Source organism: Calypte anna, chromosome 3 (genome assembly GCF_003957555.1).
Source record: "Calypte anna isolate BGI_N300 chromosome 3, bCalAnn1_v1.p, whole genome shotgun sequence".
Lineage (NCBI taxonomy): Eukaryota > Metazoa > Chordata > Aves > Apodiformes > Trochilidae > Calypte > Calypte anna.
This window is the reverse complement of record NC_044246.1, coordinates 38,012,727-38,033,236: the sequence shown is the minus strand read 5'-3', so window position 1 is coordinate 38,033,236 and position 20,510 is coordinate 38,012,727. Positions and strand designations below refer to the sequence as shown.

At 37.2% G+C, this 20,510-nt stretch overlaps 1 protein-coding gene across 2 annotated transcripts in view; it reads right to left on the bottom strand.

Moving 5' to 3' along the window:
- Positions 1-20,510, bottom strand: part of SOS1 (SOS Ras/Rac guanine nucleotide exchange factor 1) — a 53,898-nt gene that overhangs the window by 14,287 nt on the left and 19,101 nt on the right. For both annotated transcript variants that reach the window (XM_030446874.1, XM_030446875.1), the window contains exons 7-13: positions 19,935-20,045; positions 19,729-19,827; positions 7,839-7,966; positions 6,330-6,985; positions 1,233-1,314; positions 690-812; positions 19-122 (exon numbers count right to left, since the gene is read on the bottom strand). In XM_030446874.1, coding sequence (XP_030302734.1) covers positions 19-122; positions 690-812; positions 1,233-1,314; positions 6,330-6,985; positions 7,839-7,966; positions 19,729-19,827; positions 19,935-20,045 — 1,303 coding nt within the window. The remainder of the gene's footprint in view (positions 1-18; positions 123-689; positions 813-1,232; positions 1,315-6,329; positions 6,986-7,838; positions 7,967-19,728; positions 19,828-19,934; positions 20,046-20,510) is intronic.

Here is a 20,510-nt window from a genome sequence, read left to right as displayed (position 1 = left end):
TTAAGAAGCCATAAGTACCTCTTACTGTTCCAATAAATTCCTCCAGACGTTGCAGAAGATCAGCATCTCTTTCAAAGTCATAGAAGTGGTGTTCTACCCAGTGTCGACATACATTTAATACTCTGCAAAAGTAATGAAAAAGTAAGCACTCTACAGAACAGCCTACCTTCATATCTAGCATTTAAAGGCTTTTAGTATGTGAGGGCTCACATGAATACCTGAATCAGCAGACCACACGAAATCACTCTGCTGTCTGGATTTCACCAGCAACAAGCTATAAACATTTTTCTGCTTGAAATTTAAAGAAGTCACAGTAATGCTATTGCTCATAAAAAGAACATTATCTAAAGTGGTACACTCCTTCTACATCTTTGTGGTACACTTATGCCCATACAGCCTTGCAGAAACATGGCTTTAAAAAAATGGCAAGTGTAACAAACCAATTTGCTTGTTGTCTAAATCATCTAAAAATCAGCACAAGGCTTTCCCAAGTCTTTTCATGTAATGAATTCAAATTCCTACCACGTTTTGAAGCAGCAGGGTCAATATGCCTGCCTGCTCATGCATGCTCTCTGTCAAAACATCTACAAGAAAGCCTACTGGTATCACAAAGAGCCACTGCATCCAAAAGATGGCACATCAAAAGACTTAAAGGAAATCAGCTTGTCTCACACTGATGCAATACTCACCGTAGCTGCACAGGTTGGATGTACTCTTTCCTAAATCTTTTTAACTCTGCGCTCAGAGGCTGGTCTCCATTCTCCATAGCAATACGATCAGCTTCTGTTGGCTCAGGCTCTGGAATTTCAAACCTAGCACAGAAGAGAGGTATAAGCACTAAGTTCTGAAATTGCACTAATTTTGCTCACAGTAGGCATGAATAAAATGCTGATTAAAGATAGCTTGTAATTCAGAACGTTTCCACATGTCAGAACCTTAACGCTTTGTAAAGCACAAAAGCACATAGGAAGATTTGGTAAATTCAGTAACAACAGACTTCAAAGACAAAACCATGGGATGCTGGAAGCTACTGGAGCTACCTGAACAATCCTAAAGCTTCTGGATATAACTTGCATATTTTACTTGCAATCCTTGAATTTGACAACTTCTTAAAAAGTGATTGGAGTGAATCAAAGCCAAATGAGAAACAAAAATCTTACAAACTGTACTCCAAGCAAAAATTAAAAAAAAAAAATTTACATTTTGTATGAACATTTTTAACAGTGGCATACCTTTCTATTAGCAGACTCAGCAACTCTTGAGGTTTACAGAAGGATCTATACGTTGTGAGAAAAGTCCGAACAAAGTTGGGATCTAAGATAAAGAATAATTTTATGCTCATGTCAGCAATTACCTAACTTTTAAAAATAACTAAGTATCCTTTAATATTAAGGACACCGACTTATCAATTTAAAGAGAAAATGACGTAAGCCAAAACTGCTTTGGTCACAATTCAGAACCTCTTACAATAGCAATACAGAGCAGAATTTAAAAACAATTTTTGTTCTGTTGAAAATTCAAAACAATGATTTTTCCTTTTCCTTCTATTATTAAAAGACTGGATTATCTTTCAATAACATTGAACATATATTTAAGAGCCATGTAGCAAAATCCTTTCTTTTTGAAAATCATCAGGACAAGATAACTCAAAAGCCTAAGCAAGTAACTTTGTACTGGCCTGTTGAACAACGTTTTTCCTAAATCAGTACAACTGATGGGCCAGTAGTGGTTACAGCAGGTTAGATGTTAGATATTTTTTCCATTCTTTAACATTACATTTATTTAACTTCAAGAAAAGCAACAAATTTCATTTGAACTGGCTAATTACATATTGGTTCATTTAAAATATTCAATTGCTTTTTAAAAACATGCAAATATTCAAAACAGAAAACCAAAGCGTCTCCCTTAATCACAAAAGCAAAACCATTTGTTTTCAAGTATGAGGAAATGCAGTGACAGCATGTTGGCACTGCTCAGGTTAACACTGTTACCACTGAGCAAAACTAATGAGTGGCTTGCAACAGCTTTGCCTATTAAATCCATACGCAGGTTTTAAAAACAAACTTCAATTCGTAATTTTTCTTACAGAGTGGCTAAAGAGCACACAGGTCTTGAAGCAGCAGTTCCTATATGCCATAATGAATTAAAAAATGCCTGTGTTGTTTGACCTAACACTATACTAAGATATTAGACATTATTCCTTGAATGTGAGGGCTCAGCAGCTTTTTACGAATCCAAATCCTTTGTAATTATTTACCAGTATCTTGTAAACTCGAAAGAACATTCTACTTTCCTTAGATGAAACTAAGCTCTTCATTTGGGCAACACTTCGCTCCAAGGTGTTGCACAGATGAACCGTGTGCTGTGTAACACAGCATCTCCTTGCATTTCTGTAGTATGCTAATTCCCATTTCTTAAACAGTTGGCTATTCTGCTTTACCATGTCTATGTACTTCATTTTTTTATCATAACGCCTCCCCCTACCCTCCTGGAAACTGTACAGCCTAAAATCCTTTTCAAAGGCAAAACTCTAAATCCTTTCCCATGAAGAACTTCATCCCTGTCCCCATCACCCTCACCATGAAAATACACAACTTTTATTGTCCTAAAGAACAAGTGCAGAAGTAAGCACAGTAACTCATGCCTTCACAGTTCACATTCTGTACACAGCATGAACCCCAAAAGATTTTGTCTACATGAAAAAGAAATTCATCATAGAAATTAACATTTTCAGAGCACTGAAAGCTCTGAGTCATATCTATTGTTATTTACAGGTAGGGTCAAGTGTTTAAATCAACAATACATATTGAATTTTAAATGAAGTAGATCAGAAAGTAAAATCTAACCTTGTTATCTTAATAGCAAAATCTGTAACTCAAAATAATGTACAATATATGAGCAAGTGTTAAAAAATACAGAGAACACTAGTTAGTCAGGATGTCTGGTCATGTGATAATTCTCTCCTCAATACAGCCAATTTGAAAGCTAAAAAAGAACAATAACTTGTTCTACAAGGATTTATAAATAATCACCCTTGAATTCCTTAAGAAAGGAAACGGACACTATGATGACGCACAAGCACTCTTAACATATCAAAGCTTTAAAAATAGAAGAGCACTGCCCTACAGATAAAAAAACTGCCACAACTTTCAAATCTTGGTACCACCTAACCCAGCTGTTTTTAAACAAGAATCAGGCAACGGAGATAATGAATGCAGAAACACAAGTAAAACCTACCAGAATATGCAAATAGGACCAGAACATCAATTTCTATTTGAGGGGCAGTTTCTTCCACATAAAAATATATGGAAAGATGCTTTTGCAAAGGAGATTTCTCTCCTAATTTGTTGCCCCACCACAGAATGGTTTGGACAGTCAGCCAAGACTCATGGCCATCAGGGCTGTCTCCCTTTCCCAGCTCTGGCAGTGGCTGGATACCTCCTACCCCTGGCAGCACTGCTTTGTTAGAGCTAGGCTACTGGGCTGTCCCTGTGGCACAGGGAACCAGAGAAATACTTCAGCTGATAAGTTGTTTTGTGCATTATCAAGGAAGTGAGGGAAGAAAAATAGAAAGGTCCAACACTCAAATACAAATGAGCTGGACTGTGTGGATCTTCACAGATGACTAAAGTTGAGACTCGATTTGAGTCTCAGCCTGAACATAGCCCCTATACTCCTTAATATGCAACTAACTTTTTCAGCTATTTGCAATAAATTGGCACAACCTCTGCAATTACATCTGTAATTATTCCCTATAGTATGTAACCTACAAAGATAAAAAACCTAGAGAAGTCACAGCTACCACAAATGCCATCTTTAGACCGTCAGATCAAGGGCTGCCATGACCAGTCACACTGCTTTTGAGAAAAGCCACCTCAGAAAAGCAAGGGCTTGTTATTCTGGCATTGAACATGAAGTCAATAAATTGTTCTAAAACTGCAATCATGCACACACAATCCTACGTGGGGCAAGAAAAGCATTTCTATAACCTGTAGCTATTTGACTAGATATTACCCAAGTACTCATCTTCCCACTTCTCCAGGTAAAACACAAGCCTTGAACTCAGTTGATATGTGTACAAAATAAGAGCTAAAGCGTCACTATGGAAAGTTGGTGCCCTATTCACTGTATCATAAAATGCAAAAAACCCTGAATGATTTACACAGTAAATAGACCTTATTTCCTGTACAATAGAGCATTTTTGGCTGAGTCATTAGACCTCTTTTTCTTTGTTCCCTTGGAAAAGACAGCACAGAATGGTTAGAAGGATGACATTTTTCCTCATGGAAAACCAATTATAAAACAGAAGTTACAGAATGAAAGATAAGGCTGCTGAGAAATGGTGTGCAACCTAGCACATCAGGATCAGGCCTGTGTATGTTGCACTAAGATCTTCAAGGCTTCTAAGACAGGCTGAACAGATCACAAGACAACTGTTTTTATTCTTTTGCTCAAAGTGTTTCAGCTTCCCAGTACACACACATTCTCAGCTTTGCCCCTCAATAATTTGGTCAATGTTACTATGGCTTCAAACAACTTACTTAAAGCTTTAATAAACAGGGCCTATTATGAGCCGGGATTTAAATGAATGTGGATGAAGGTGGAGTTAATCAATCGATCTGAATTCTTCCTTGGATTCTCCATCCCTGGAGATATTTAAAAAAAGACTGGATGTGGCACTCAGTGCCATGGTCTAGCAACCGCAACAGTGGTTCAAGGGTTGGGCTCAATGATCTCTGAGGTCCCTTCCAACCCAGCCAATTCTATGATTCTATGATCCCATGTGCTATAAAGGCCAAAAAGACACACAGATGCAAAAAAACAATACAAGAGACACATTTCAGCATGCTTTGATGATGCTTTACAACAGGCCTTTCTGTTTTATGGAACTGGAGAATGTGGCCTTGCTCCCTGGACAGAGACAATGTGTCCCAGAACACTGCTAGCACCTGGAACAATGCCAAGGCTACACCGAACCAACACCAAAGTACCTGCACATAGGGAAAGGACACTTCCTAATGGTGCACAAGCAAGTCAAAGCAAAGCAAATATTCAGAAGGGCACTAATGAAGTACTATTTTTGATAATTCTTAGCCAAACACAATGCTAGTTTTTTGTTTTTAAATGTCTTCCTTTTTCTAATGCTGAATTGTTTTATTTTAACTTCCAAAACCAGAAAATTAAGTCATAAATCATGCATATAAAACTCAAGCCAAGAGCTAAAAGAATGTTTATAAAGTTATGAAAAAATGAAGACAGGCACCAAATTGCTTTGGTGAAAACTGGCAGCGTGATACTGCATTTGGGTTTCTAACAAATGTTAGGAAAGCTCAACTGAAGAAAACGTGAAGAGCAATAAAACTAATGGCATAAAGAGATGTATTTACAGGCATTTTAAAAATAAACAAAAGTGTTAAACAGCACTAATTATATTCTGCTTAGTCCCTACTCCTTCTAAACAAATACTCCTGGTCCATATAGGATATCCCAGGCTGAGCTGCAGAACAATTTAGAATAATCAGAATAAAAAGAAAAAAAATAACAAAATGAATCTACAGTTCAATAGGAGAAACACTAATACCAAGATACATGAAACAAAAAAAAAAAAAAAAAAAAAGCCAAATTAATCCAAACCCAAAAAGTAAGCCCATGCTTTTCATTTCAGCACAGCTTATGAAAATCCTGGGAAATTATGAAGAAAAATTGGTTGGATTGAAGAAAAGTTGGTCTGGATTATCAGAGATGCCTTCAGTATAGCTTCAACACAAAGTCCAAAGCCCTTTAATTAAATCCCCAATGAAATTATGATTAAGGCTATGTTCTAAGGCCAAATTATGCAAGTGACTGCTTCAAGCAAGCTGAAAACGTGGGGTTTTTTTCATTACACTCTCAGCATGGACACAGGTAATAGTTGATTGAGTATAAGCTTTAACTGAAAACACTAGACCCAAAATTGTCTCCCACAATGTTGGTGCTTCAGCTTTCAAAGTCTTCAGGGAAGAGAATCCTGGTGCATACAGGAAAAATGTATTGTCCAGTGCTCTACTCCTGCAGGCCCGTGTCCCCCCATCCCTTACACGAGAATAACCTTATGCACGTACATATACCACCGCATTCAGACAAACAGGATTTGTATTTTGAAGTGCTCCAGGCAGAGGTGCCTATTTAGATCTCAAAACCTTAACTCAAAATGCATGTTAGAATACATGCTCTGCAAATCATACTTGCTTTCTACACACTTCGGGTATATTTTCCTGCGTATTTAACACAAAGAGAAATGTAAAGTAGTCACAACCTTGACTTTTGACTATATAAAAGAAAAGTCTCACCTGCATACATGTGATAAGTCAGCCTCTCAATGAGCTTGACCACAGTTCCTGCCTTAATGATGGGGATTCCAGACTTGGGCTGCATGTTTTCTTCAAACACAATATTCTCTTCAGAGTCAGGTTCTGCAAATCTGTAAAGCTCAGGATTTGGAAATCTCATTTGCTCCTCTTTTTCTTCCTGCAACATTGTTACATCCAACATCCTTTCCAACGTGCTTCTATATTGCAAAGATATCAAGGCTGCCATCCAGTTGTTTTTCTCTTCAGCTGATTTAGCAGCAAAAATAACACTGTTCTCATCTTTTAAGATGATTTCAAAAGCATGTCTGTATTCATTAGTGTCATCTTTATCGTTGATTTGTACCTTTCTCATGAAGAACTTTTCTTTCAGACGATATTCTGCGTTGCTAGCACCAGGAAGTCTCGGTTGGCCGTGATTTGACTTACAGCAAATCATCAAGCCATCAAATAGAAATATGTGTCTCTCGTGCTTTGCTCCTACACGCGTGAGTGTTCCTTCCATAATGAACTCGTTACAGCATTGTCCGATGTCCTTACCCTCCCAACCATCAATGTTTTTCTGGATTTCATTCATTTTCTTAATTGCTAGCTGTTTCCCCTTCATCTGCTGAGTATAGAATCGGCATGCAGATTCACTTCAGTGGAGGATAGGAGAAAGGCAGCCTATTAGCATACATGTATTTAAAAACCACAACCACCACTAGCAGCAAAAACATAAGATCATCTTTCTGAGTGATGAGAATTCCACTGAGAATACAATTTCACCACTCAGTGTCAGCACTACTTTGAGCCTTGACTAATGTTTCCTGTAAGTCCCTCATCTGATAAATTCTCTACTCATCCTCTCTGCAATAAATATTTTACCCAATGTAGGCAAGCAATTAGTGGTTCCTAGCCTAACAAACCACTCGTTTCCATAGTTAACAAACAATTTTAGATTACACTGATATGAAAGCAGCACATTCAGAAAAAAATGCATTCATGCTGAACCTGTTTGGCAAAGAAAATACTGAAACAATTTTAAGAGGAAAAGCAAAGTTTTAACATGTTTAAATATGTTTAAATAACTGAGCAAACATGTCTATTATACAGCTTTTATCTCTATTATACATCTGTAACTTGAGCCACTACAGAAAAAAATTTTCAGACTAGCAGTTTCAAATTCAAGAACATTCACTTCTCATCACACAGAAATGTACTCTTAGATGGATATTTATTATCTGAGCATAATTAATCCACAAATGCCATAACTTTCTACTTACCAGCGAATTCTCTGAACGTCTCAACTACCAGTATGCAAGGACACATACAGATTAAAATGGTTTTAAAACAATAACAAGTTATCTTGGCTTTGATGTCACTTCCTCTGAAAAAGTAGGCTTGTCAGAAACTATTTTGTTCATTGTTTACTAAAAGAGGAAACTGAGAGCCCTGGATTTATAGCAAAGCATTAGGAGCAGAAAGCAGGAAAAATGGAAAGATGTTTACCTAAGCCTTCGTTTTGCAAGACTCTTAGAGCATATCCGTTCCATACTGCTTTGAAGATTTAGTAGGGCAGTTATTGCTTGCTTCAAGCATTCTTTATCCTCTTCATCCTCACTTTTTTCTTCCAATTGCTGTGAACATTGAAAGTCAAATGCAAAGTGTTACAAACATTTTGGGATGTGCAGTGCCAGAAGTTTGACCTAGGAAGAAGAAATCCAACCATCTGCTGATTCTGCATGCTCCTCCTTGTTACTAACATTAATGAAATAACCAGGTGTATTACTGACAAAGGCAAGAGAGACAACTGTCTGCTAAGAGCTTAATCTCAGAAAAATGACAGCAGCAGCCACTAGCTCTTCAGACTTGGATGGATCCAGGCACACATCATTTACATCAAAACCAGTTTGATTTATGTTACAACTCCAAACACCTCCATTAGAGGTGTTAAATCTTAAGAGGAACACGTGAGGAAGGAGATCTTCATGCATACCATGCTACAGAAAAAGATAAATTGTGGCATGCCTGTACATTTGCAACATGCATAAACACTCCTCGAATAGGCAAGCTGGATGGAAAGCTAAGCAAAACTCTTCGGTAGCATTTATAAACAGAAGATTACAAAGGCTTTCACCTCACTAACAACAGGCTAATCAATAATTAATGTTGGAAGGAACCTTAGTGATTATCTTATCCAGCCTCCAGCTACTGCAGAGCCAACATAGATCAGGTTGTCTAAGGCCATATTATGTTTTGAATTGATGGAAAGGCCACATGTGTTTATGTCTGAAATCCCTCCTGGTGATTCTTTTTTTCCCTAATATCTTATCAGGATTTCCCTCACTAACTTTTCATAGCTGCACAAGTGAAAATAATATGAAGCTGGAAGAAGTATTTCTCCATCCTCACCACCTCATCACAGTCAAAGACAGCACAAAGGTCTGCCCTCCTCCTTAGTCTTCTTTTCTCCAGAATTAAGAAGCTCACTCCCACACAACTTCTCCCTAATTACATGCCTCATTCCTTATGTTATCTTTAAAAGCCCTTCCACTGATCTTCTACACCACTCTCAACAGGATGCTCAAGCTGCATATGGTTCTTCTGATGCAGCCTTGCCAGTACTGAACAGGTAGGCACTGCACTTCCCTCGGTCTGATAGCTACACGCTTGCTAAGACAGTAAACACAGGTGTTCATAATTGCAAAGGTGCTTTGCTGGCTTGTGTTCAGCTTTTTATCCACCAGGACTGTGTTTTTTTGTTTTGTTTTTTTTTCATGCAAAAAAGGGGGAAAAACAATAACCAGAGAGAGAGTGGGGAGAAGTAAGTGCTCTTCCTCCATAGAGGGCTTGCTTAGCTGTTAATCCACAAATAAGGGGATATCTAACAGTGGCCAGCTTGTAAAAACAGGGTACATAAGTCTCTTGAGAACACAGCTACGTTAATGTCTTAACATACTAACTCAACTTTTCTTGAGGGACAAAAAAAAAAGTTATAAACCGAAAGCAGACAAGAAGGGTTAATATTAATATATTGTGCCCAGTTATTGCTGGGAGAGGTAAGTTTTATAAAACAAGATCCGCTGGGTATTTATTTTAGATTAATGTTTAATGTTTTAATCTTCAATCTTTGTTTAAACATTAAAATGTTTCACAGTATAGTCAGTGAAAAACTCACTGACTACAGCTGTGGCTTAGACATAAAGGCAAGGTAACAATTATTTACATGACTACCAAGAGACAAGCATTTCAGACTACTACACACCAGGAACCGGCTCCACATGACTGAAAGATTTGTTTTGACAGAGATGGATAAAATGAAGCAACAGACTCGTATGGACCAAAATAACAGATGCCCTTGGAAACAGTACAATCACACATTTCACATCAGAAGCAAACAGTAAGTATTGTCCTCCAAAATCCAACTGAATACAATATATTCATGTTTGATATTTGAATAGCTCATAAGATAGCATTACTTTTTTTCCTAACCAAAGTTAATAATTCAGAGCAATAGCTGTCAATGTCAAAGACTACCTTATTAATGTTTTCAGTCATAAGGATGACCACAAGGTTTTTATTCCAGGCAGCTTTGATTCATGTGGTGCAACCTGTCATAGTCTTAACCCAAGCATCATTAGGCATGAATGCCTAATCGTGTGACAATCACTGAAATAAGCCTGGCAATACAACATAACAGGCATTACTTCCCATAAGATCTTAGGGAGAATCTATCCCTCCAAGAAGGAACAGACTACCCTCATCATATTCCTCTAGAGTCTAGATTTAACACAGAGGTACCATCTTCCCTTTGCTTCAGTTGTGCATATCATCTAGGTTTAGAGAGGACTTCAGACAAATGGGCCAGAAGCAGCACCACTTGCAGTCCTGAAAGAAAGCTAAGAAAAAACATGTAACCACCTCTAAAGATTTTGCTTCTTTCCTGCACAAGAGTTCAAAGCAGGCTCTTTGCCTTACACACTGCCCCTTTGCCAACTTCCATCAAAAGAGTTTGGTGAGATTTCCTATCACCTCTGGGTGGCCACCCTTCAACACTGGACAAGACTGTTTTAGCCATGTCCAGTGTTAGATCCTACAATACTCTGTCATTTGCTTGCAAGCGTACCATAGGAGACAAGGTAAGGAGCAAAAGGCAGTAAAATACAGTACAAAAGTGATGAAAATTAGGCTCAACTTATGACAAAGCTTAAGAAACTATTTCCTTATTTTTAATACTGTTTATGTAACCTAAATGCACCAGTCAAACTAACACAAATGCATGGTGCCTAGCAATAATTCACGATATCCCAGTAGAAGAAAGCTTTTGAAATTCAGGAACATCACAAAAGAAATGTGTAAATGTAGGCTAATGTGTATCAGGAGAGCTCTAAATCAAAGAAAGAGAAATTACTTCATTACTATGAACTAACAATTTTTTTCCAATCCTGCACTTTAAATTCAAATACCTAGTAAAAATTACTCCCCATACATTTTTTTTCAAGAAGCATCCTTGTAAAGATTCATCTTCATTACTGCAAAGCATTCTGCTCCTGTGTTGAGTCTATAAAATGCTTTTTACAGCTATTTCTCTCCAGTTCCAAAAAATTTGGTATTCATCACGAAAAAAATCCATCATCCATTGGAAGTAACATATATTTCCAGTTGAATACAAGTCAGAGACCAGTGAGTGTAACTACACTACTGGTTTAACATTTAGAAAGTAGTGTGTAGAGGCAGGCATCTTCTGAAGTGTAATACCAACACAAATGGCAAATCAGACAGTACTGTGAACTACTACAAAGACACTTGAAAAGGAATTTGCAAGTTATATTCTAGTATTGGGTAACTAGCATAATCTGCTATCAAAAACCACCTTAGACAGAACGGAGCTTAAATTACAACAGTAACTTTCATCTTACACTGGCCCAGGCAGCATGAAAGAGAAGGTTACGGAAAGTGAAATGGCATCATTAGAAAAGCACCCAAGTTTCTCTGCAAATCTGTCTGATTCTTCTACAGTAGTGCAGTGCCCCCTAACGAAAAAATCAGGTAGATGATAAATAAAACCATTGGTTTGTTTCAGATAATACAAAGATACTGTTATTACTATGGGAAGAAGGTGCAAATTTCTGATTATCAGTAGTATTATCACTGTGGTTTTTAATAATCTTATCAGAAAACACTGGTTTATTACGATTCTAACTTTCCACACTATTACAGGAACAGTATCCTGGACACTGAAGGAAAACAAACTTGGATAACAGACTGCTAAGGGAAGTTTCTGATACAGTAGATACATTCTAAGCTACAAGCTCTGAAAAGATACCAAAAAGTAGAAGACAAGGTATTTTGTTCTACTTGTTGCATAACACAAGGGATTATATATTTATAAACCCAAGAAATTCCATGAAGTGCAAAATACGACTATGATAGTCCTTCTGTTATGCCTTCAGGTAGGCATCTGGCTAGAAAGACAATGATTGAAAATACATTTATACTTACGAGAATATGCAGTTATAACAATAGTAGGAGGTGTCACAATTGATACAAAATCTTGTACTTCAGGGTTTACATCATAATCTAGATTTCTGTCTTCCTAGAAGATTATTCTAAATCTAACCACTAGAAATTTGTGAGCTGCAGGATCCCCAGTTCACATAGGAAGAGAGATCACAAAACAGCTCCTGTACACAAAAGACAACAGCATCTGGCAGGCAAGGAAATCACAACTGATCTTGCTTAACAAGTTCACTTCACTGTAGCTGCTAACAATCCTGCTGTTCCCTCAAAATATTAATCCAAGAAATCTAGTCCATAAGTGGTCCCACACTACAAGCAGAAGCTGCAAACAGCAGTACTCAAAGCAAGCTTGAATACTGCTGCTTCAGAAAAACTTCAAAACCCAGTATGTAATTTCTTCAAATGTCCTGAAGCCCACAGCGAGGCAACAAAACACTTGTTGAGCATTGTAGAGAAATGATACATAAGAAATCAACATTTAGGAGAACCTGAAGTGTACTAACAGTACTCCAGCTTCTGTCCTAATGCCTCATCCATCAATATGTTTCTGCAAATGTACCTACCAAAAGACAATCGTGAACCAGGCTGTCCTATGGTCAAGAATAAAAATGAACAGGGTTTCTCCTCTGCAGGGAGGCAGATCTATTGACACCCTGCCACAAAAATATCCTGGAAGCTGGCTCAACAGCATTGAGTTATCCAAGAGCTCATTCTGACTTTTTGCAAATCCTCCAAATAATAAAATCTCAGCCCGAAGTAGCAATATGCTGGGGAAAAAAATGCTCTCATAGCCAGAAACTTTAACATTTAGAAAGCATCAGGAAATAATCTGGAATAGCAAATGGAGACAACTGCTGAGAAAAGCATACACTTCCAGAAAATGTCAGCAATCTAAAAGGCACTTCGCACTTGAAGCTTTAAGGAAACTCCTTCTGTCGCATTCCTGGGCATACATACAGAGTTTTAACGCACTGGAAATTCTAAAATAATTTTGTTTCCATATAAACTCAGACAATTTTGAGTGCAATAAAAATATGCATACATTTATATAACTGTTTATTTATATTAATATTACAGTAGGAGTGTTATGTGCATTCAGAGTGGAACAGATCTTTAATATATTACTAAAATAAAAACCTTCTCCACTCAAAGTTTAAGTAATATTAAATTACATAATCTTATATAAATATGTAAAATATCAAGCCACAGATGTCAGAAAATTACTTACAAAAAAACCTCCAGCAGAAACTAAAGTCCTCATGTTATTTCCCAGTAAGTTTTAATTCACATAATGTAAAATATGGTCAGCCCATTGGGCAACATACCATACAGGTACAACACTAAAATGGGAGGAAAATAAGAAGCATACAAACTTTTAGTACAAGCTTCTAGTTCTTTCACATGTTGTCTATGCGACTTAAGCAGATCTCAAAGTTATGTTGAAAACTCAAGTGCATCAAACTTTACCTGAATCAAAAAAGTGAAACCATTTGGACTACAGAAATACGTCAATTTACGGAGCTGCTACTCTGATTACTCCATGTGGATGCTCTTATTTAGGGAAGATCAAAATTAAAATATATTCATTTCAGAAATAAATTACTCTAAATTAACTGCCATTTTTCAAATCAGGATGGACACCAAGGAAAAGTCAGGAAGAGCTATTCAGAAATATATACCACACAGAAGTCAGTTCATATTTCAACAGTCAGAAGTTTTCCCACAGGTTTCTCCCATGGCCAATTTGCCACTTGAATTCCCATGAATGGTTATAGCCTGTCAGGAGGCCACATTTCAGCTTAGGTCTGCTCAAGTGCTGCTGCAGCCTGCTAGGCATTTTGAACTGGTGTCTGCTCAACAGAAAGGAGTATTTTTGCTCTCAGTTTCTGCAACTGGGAAGGGATTCATCTCCGTGAACAATTCTCATTGAACTTACAAAATCAACCTTTCCTTTTTCAAATGAGATGTATGAAAACAAAGCTTTGTTTTCATATAAGTTCCTCAATGTTCTCATAAAACCATTTCCTAAACACTTAGATTTTTTGTAGGCTTCTAGCTGCCAGATAAGCATTTTACATGCCTAGATTCCATTACTAGAGAGATGGCTACTTTTTTTACAGAGTAAGAAAAAATCACTTGCTCTGCATTCTTCAAAAACATGGAGTGGTTTTTTTGCATATGCTGATGTCTCTTCCACAGCAGATTCATTACCTTTCTGCAACAAACGTACAAGTTCACACAGATCCTTCCAGAGCCTTCATGCTCTGAAATTCTCTTCTTTCTTACTGTCACTTTGGTTTGTTTCATCATAATTAGCAGACCTGCAGAATACATTAGAAATTTAAAATTCATAATTAAGTTGATAACATTTAGTTAGATCAGTATTTGAAATTTCACAAAATATTTACCTATGTGCTTCCACATTTGTAATTGAGGTCTTCCATTTTCTTCCCCCAAATTTTCCATCACAGTAAAGACAATTCAATTTGAAAACATCTTCCCTTTCTCTTTTTGTAATTCCAATATGGATAAAAATTCACTTTCATTGCTTCAACACAGTTCAAGGCTGATCTCTGCTAGCCACGTTTGCAAGGCCATATCCAAGCTCAAATGGATGGCACCTCTATGTTCAGATAGAAATGTATGAACCTTTGAACCCTACATAAGATGAATTCACAATTTCAGAGATAGTTCTGGGAAGCAACAGTAGAACCCTGTTGGTTTTAAGAGGAACCCTGTTGATTAAGGAAAAAAGATCAGGGAAAATGAGGGACAACAAGCAGAATCCCATCTGTAGACTTGGTCTACAGAAACGAGGAAAGATCTTGTTTTACTTGTATTTGTTATTTCCTACATCTTCCCATTGTTTTCCACTGAACACACCAAAGTACTGAGAGAAAACAATCTCCACAGCTATAAAACAAGAGAAAGCATGCTGATAGTGGTGCTAAATACACAGTCCAGAAATATTACTACTGAAGAATTCAAGTAACAAATCTCAACCACAGTGATATCTGTCCCCAAGGAACTCCCTTCTGCACAGAAGGTGACAGAAACAAAGGGAGGAGAAGAGGACACTACTGTTATTAAAGGACTATACAGCAATAAAAATAATATAATATAATGTCACTATATAATGACTGCCACAATCATAAAAACTAATGTAATCCTGTAAGAGTTGAAAATATAAGCCACAATAGGCTTCTTAGCATTCAATCTTCAATGGATTATTTGTGTCAAAATTTCTTCATTTAGAGGAGAAAAAAGGACCAAAACTTGTCCAAGTTCCTGTAAAACCCATCTGTTTTCATGAGAGCTTGGACTTGGGTGTTCAGCATAAACTGCTACCATACAAGCTGAAGAGCTATCTAGCATCATTAAAACCTTGGGAGGAGATCACCAGCCCCAAAGAACAGTCTCCCCTGGTATACCGCTTTAATTCCCACAGTAACAAGGAGAATTCGCCCTGCAGATATTCCTAGAGAACGGATCAGAAAGCAGGACTTTGTAACCCTACGGTTAAACACATCGTTGAAGTCACTCTGACTTCAGCTAGTGCTTCATTTGATTGCCCGAAGAGGGCACCATCTACACGAGAACAGTCTGGCCCTGTGCCATCCTACTCCCTGCTTTAAGGCATCAAAGTCCAGCATTTGTTGGTCCTGCAGCAGATTGACGATAACACAGACCAAGTGTCACTGAGGACTGTAAACAAAACAGAGGGAGGAATTTTTTACTATTTCTTTTGTTAGATTTTATCCAGCTTTTGTAGTAAAGCAATTTTAGTGAGATAACAAAAACAAATATTCCCCGAAGTAATTACTTCTCACTAGAAAATTCCCTGGAAAGAGACACCGGCTTCTCAAAAGCCAAGATACATCCTGTTTAAAAAGGAAAAAAAAGAAGCTATGCCACTAGAACAAATGGCCCCATCAAAACTCCCTAACAGATGACATGATCATAATTCATAATAAATGAAAATACACATATGTACACATATCTACCTGTGATAGACACACAGGAAATCCATCAATGAGTACAACAGCTAGAAAGAAAAAAAATAAATTATTTTTAATTGAAGACAGCTCGTTTAGTTAGATTAACAGTAAACAAGTTTGTGGAAAGAGTGCATATATGCACACGTGACAAGGTTTTATTTTCCCCTATTATTTTCCCTTTGGCTTGCAGACACACAGCTAACTTAAAAGTATAAACCCACCAGCATTCAAATGAGAAAAGCAAGAGAAATGTTGTAAATAAAACCACACAAGAAATCAACACAGAGCCTCATTTACCTGCCTGTATCATCTCCAACTTCTGTCTACAACACTGCAGTTGTAATGTTTTCATAGTTAAACCATATGAAGAAGTTGCTTACATTTTGCACCTACTGCCATATTCTAGGAAATCTCTTCTTAGACTTGAGATCAATTTTTCCATCACCCCAGCTTTTTCTCCCAAGATACACTCAAATACGCTTTGCAGTTCTCATCACACATTAGCAACAGTTTGGTAAAGCTACATTTCCTCCAGCAGATAGGCCTTCATCTGTCACAGAGACATAAAACTGCATATCATCTCCAGTGGATGTAAAAAAAGTCATCCTCATCTGCAGTTACATACATATACAAATACAAGTAAACCAGTGATACTTCTGCTTTTACTTCAATTTCAAAACAGAACTGAACATGCAAATTACTGTGGAAAGAAGCACCCCAAAGTCATATTGGAAAATAAAATTCTTTGCTGACACTATGTAAATACTTTCTTAAAATAATTAATAGCTAGTGTGAATCTGTGATTTTCCATTTTTAATACTAATGGAAGGAGATAAGAGTGTCAAGTATGAAATTAAGACCTGCTAATTACAATGCCTGTACTCAATACAAGCAATGCAGACAATGATCTATAATTGCAGATACTGTAAAAACTTTGCAGACTGCTGAAGTTCAACAATTAAGACTCAGTGATTCTCCACGCTGGGCTGGGTTACACCAGCTACATATGGGATTGCAAAACAACTTCATTAATTTTTTTAAGCTCTGGATCTTGAGCCTGCCTGAAACAATGCAGAGAATCACAGTGAAGTCAAAGCTCAAAATAGTTTGGGATGTGTTACACAGCAAGAGATTTACAGGATCAACCATACAAAGATACTCCAGTCCCAAATTACTAACATTTCACCACTGTGTGCCTTCTCCAGAACCATGTAACAGATCGAATACCACCAGACTGGGAAAAGGGTGGTTTCTTATCTTGGAAGACCTCAAAAAAATAATTCTGGTTTGACAAGTTACATTAGCATAGTGAAAGAAGAAGACAACAAAAGTTTAACTGAGGAGCGTTCCTAATTGAGCTGAATTGCCAGTCAGTAAAGACTGGCAAGTTACTTATTATCTAAGAACAAAGTTTGAAAAAAATAAATAAAACACACTAGAAGCTGTTGCTAAATGAAAGCATCCTGGGAAGTTAAGATCATTATAGGCTGAATTACAATTAAAAAATATTTGCAAAGAGACAAGAAGATTCCATTCTTAAATCAAGGGAGTGTGTGTTTTGTTTTAGAGAAAAATAAAAATATATATAAAAAAAATGTCTCTCCCGTTTTCCAGAACATCTTATTTTATCTAGGTAAAGTTTATATACACTTTGAGCCATTTCAACTTGGAAATTAAGCATTTAAAAGTAACCTTCTATTTACCCAAAGAAAGGAAAGAGTATCACACACACACACAAACACACACACACACACACACACACACACACAAACTTGCAACATCTGAAACGGCACCCAAGTAAATTTAAAAGTCTATTTTATACAGTTAATTTCTTATGTAGAAGTTCAGGTATTTTCAGGCTGGTTGAAGGAAAGCACAGCCCTTAATCATATGCTCATTTTCCAACAAAGTTACAGCACAGAGCTTGAGCTAAAAATAGAATATGTGTTTGTGCATTCCTGGTGTCCTGCCAGTCTTTAGGAGGGCTTTAGTTTCTAAATAGGATAACAATCAGCGGACAGAAATCTATTTTTTCTGTAGTCTGCATAGTTAGAAGGTAACTTTGAGATGTATTTTAAATAGATAACTTCAAAGTATGCAGGATTACACAACATAGCTCAAAGAAAAATGCTAGCCCTCTTATCCTTAAGTACATCTATATTAAAGAGAAATAAAGTGTTAAAAACATACTACTTTGCCAACATTTTGTCTCTTCATACTATGAGATCCATTTTCATAGGATTTTTTTTATTCATAGGTATGCCTGCAATCACTAAATCATGTCTCTTAACATACAGAAGAATTCAATAAAACCTTGCATTAGTGAAATTATCAGGATTCTACAGCTAAATAATTCCACCAGTACCCTTCTGTAGCAAATACCCTTCTCTAGGCTGCTTTTAAGTATAACCGATCTGGAATCTGTTTCAAGATTCCTGATACAAGAAAGAAAATGTTATTGCTAGCAGAGACTGCTTGAGGGAGGGATTCATATGCCCTGTGCACATGTATGACTAATTGACAGATGAAGCTACCTCCACAAGAACTAGTATCTTTCTTGATGTGCTACTATTGCCCTTCACTGCCTATTGTATGTATCACATTTGACAGACCACAGAGACAAATGTGTCACTAAAATGAGATGAACAACACAGCAGAAAGAAAAGCTGGAAGGTTATCATATAGAGAACAAAATCCAACCTAAAAGTATCAGATTTACACAGGGTGGAGGGGCGGGGGAGTGTCTCTAAAGCATGTATGAGAAAAAAACAACTTTACACAAAGCATAGATCAGGAGTTGCAAAAAGATTCATGCCTTTTTGGAGGTGGGCTTAGCTTAAGACTCCACTTTGCCCTAAAAAAGGCAAGCATGAGCTGCTCCCTTTTTCCACAAGCACACGTGCCCTCTTCCCCCCCGAAATTTACCAAAAGCAAGAAACAAGACAGGATGTGTGTGTGTGTGCGCCAGGCAACATTAATCCTTCATGCTTTATCTACTGTGTAAAGACAATACCATGTTCACATGAAAAGATGCAAAGCCTGTACTGCGTATTTAGACTGTGTGAAAAAAGCCCAAGAAGAGAAACCTTACATGTGTGCAGGTATTTATCATACAAAATGCAGACAAGCTGTATCATAGCTCCCTTTCAGTGGACTGTTATGAAAGAAAACACTTAATATGTTAAACACGTCTGAAAAGTCAGACCAAACCAATAAGCTAGACAAACAGATGAAGCACACGTTCCTAAAGTCAAAAAAGCAAGTTATACAAGATGAGCTATGTCCCAAAGCTGTAGGTCTAAATCAGTAAAAACGGTGGTAAAACTGTAGACACTTAGACTCAAAGATGACTTAACTACTGTGTTATCCCAAAATAATCAATTAAACATTCAAAAAACCCCACCCAGATTCTTCAGAAGAGCAGCGGCTTTGTTTTGTTTTGGGTTATTGATTTTTGTTGTTGTTGTTGTTTTGGTTTGGTTGTTGTTGTTTGGTTTTTTGTTTGCTTGGGTTTTTTATTTCTGATCCAAATTTCCCCAAGTAATTAAGTGTGGAACACTATATCCCTTCTGAGTTTATAGACTCCCTACTGTTACTCTTAAAAAGTGAGGTTGCATTACAAAAAGCCTAAGACATGTATGTATCAACCAAGCCTTCCCTCTGAAGGAGGAAATCACCTTCAGAATCACCATGGGTCAGGCAGTGCAAGAACACTGAAACTTTTATGAAAATAAAAAGTCTGAAATGAAATCTTACTTTTCTCTCAAAGCTTTTTTGTTTTTCACATTCTAGAAAAGGTTTTACACCTAACTTTACACAAAGCTCTGGTATTCAACACTGAGAGTTACAAAGAAACAATCAGATTCATACAATGTTCTTACTTTTAGAAGTTCAAAATAATGAAGACAGTGGTAAACAGGGGCAAGGAGCAGTCGTGGTAGAACATACTGAACAGCTTCTTTAAAGCCTTCACCTATTGACTAGAAACAAAATAAGTTTGTCTTAAAATTATGAATATGTTGAAGCAACAATACAATGTAATTCAAATTGCAATATCAATAGTATGGCTTACTTAGAAGAAAGTTACCTGTAAATAAAATGCTGCTCCTGGCTTTGACAACTGACTTAGAAAATGATCATGAAAACCAGGTCGCAAAATATCTTGTGCATATGATTCATATGGATCAAATGCTAGTTCCTAAGAAGAAATACAGAATAATTTTACAAAACTGATTCAATAGCTAAGCTTCGTAATTCTTAAAGAAAATATATACATAGGAAAGACTTTTTTTCATCCTTTTCCCAAAACACCAGCAGGAAGGATCAATATTTCTACACACACAGGCTCATGGAATAATCCAGTCTGGAAGAAATCTGTGGAGGTCAACTGATCCAATTCCCCGTTCAAAGCAGTGACCCACCTGAACTCAGATCCAGAGTCAAAGCTGAGGCTGCTCAGGGCCTCATTAACAACCCAGTAGACAGGTAGCCTTCACTGATGATTCCTGAGGATCTTCAAGCCCTATTGAGCAGTGCTAGTCCTCACCTAGGCCTCTGGGTCAGTGCATGGGGTTGTTTGGTTCCAGGTGCAGAAACTTTGTTTACCTTTTCTCAGCCCCATGAAGCTCCTGTAGGTTCGCTTCTCCAGCCCCTCAGGAAGGAG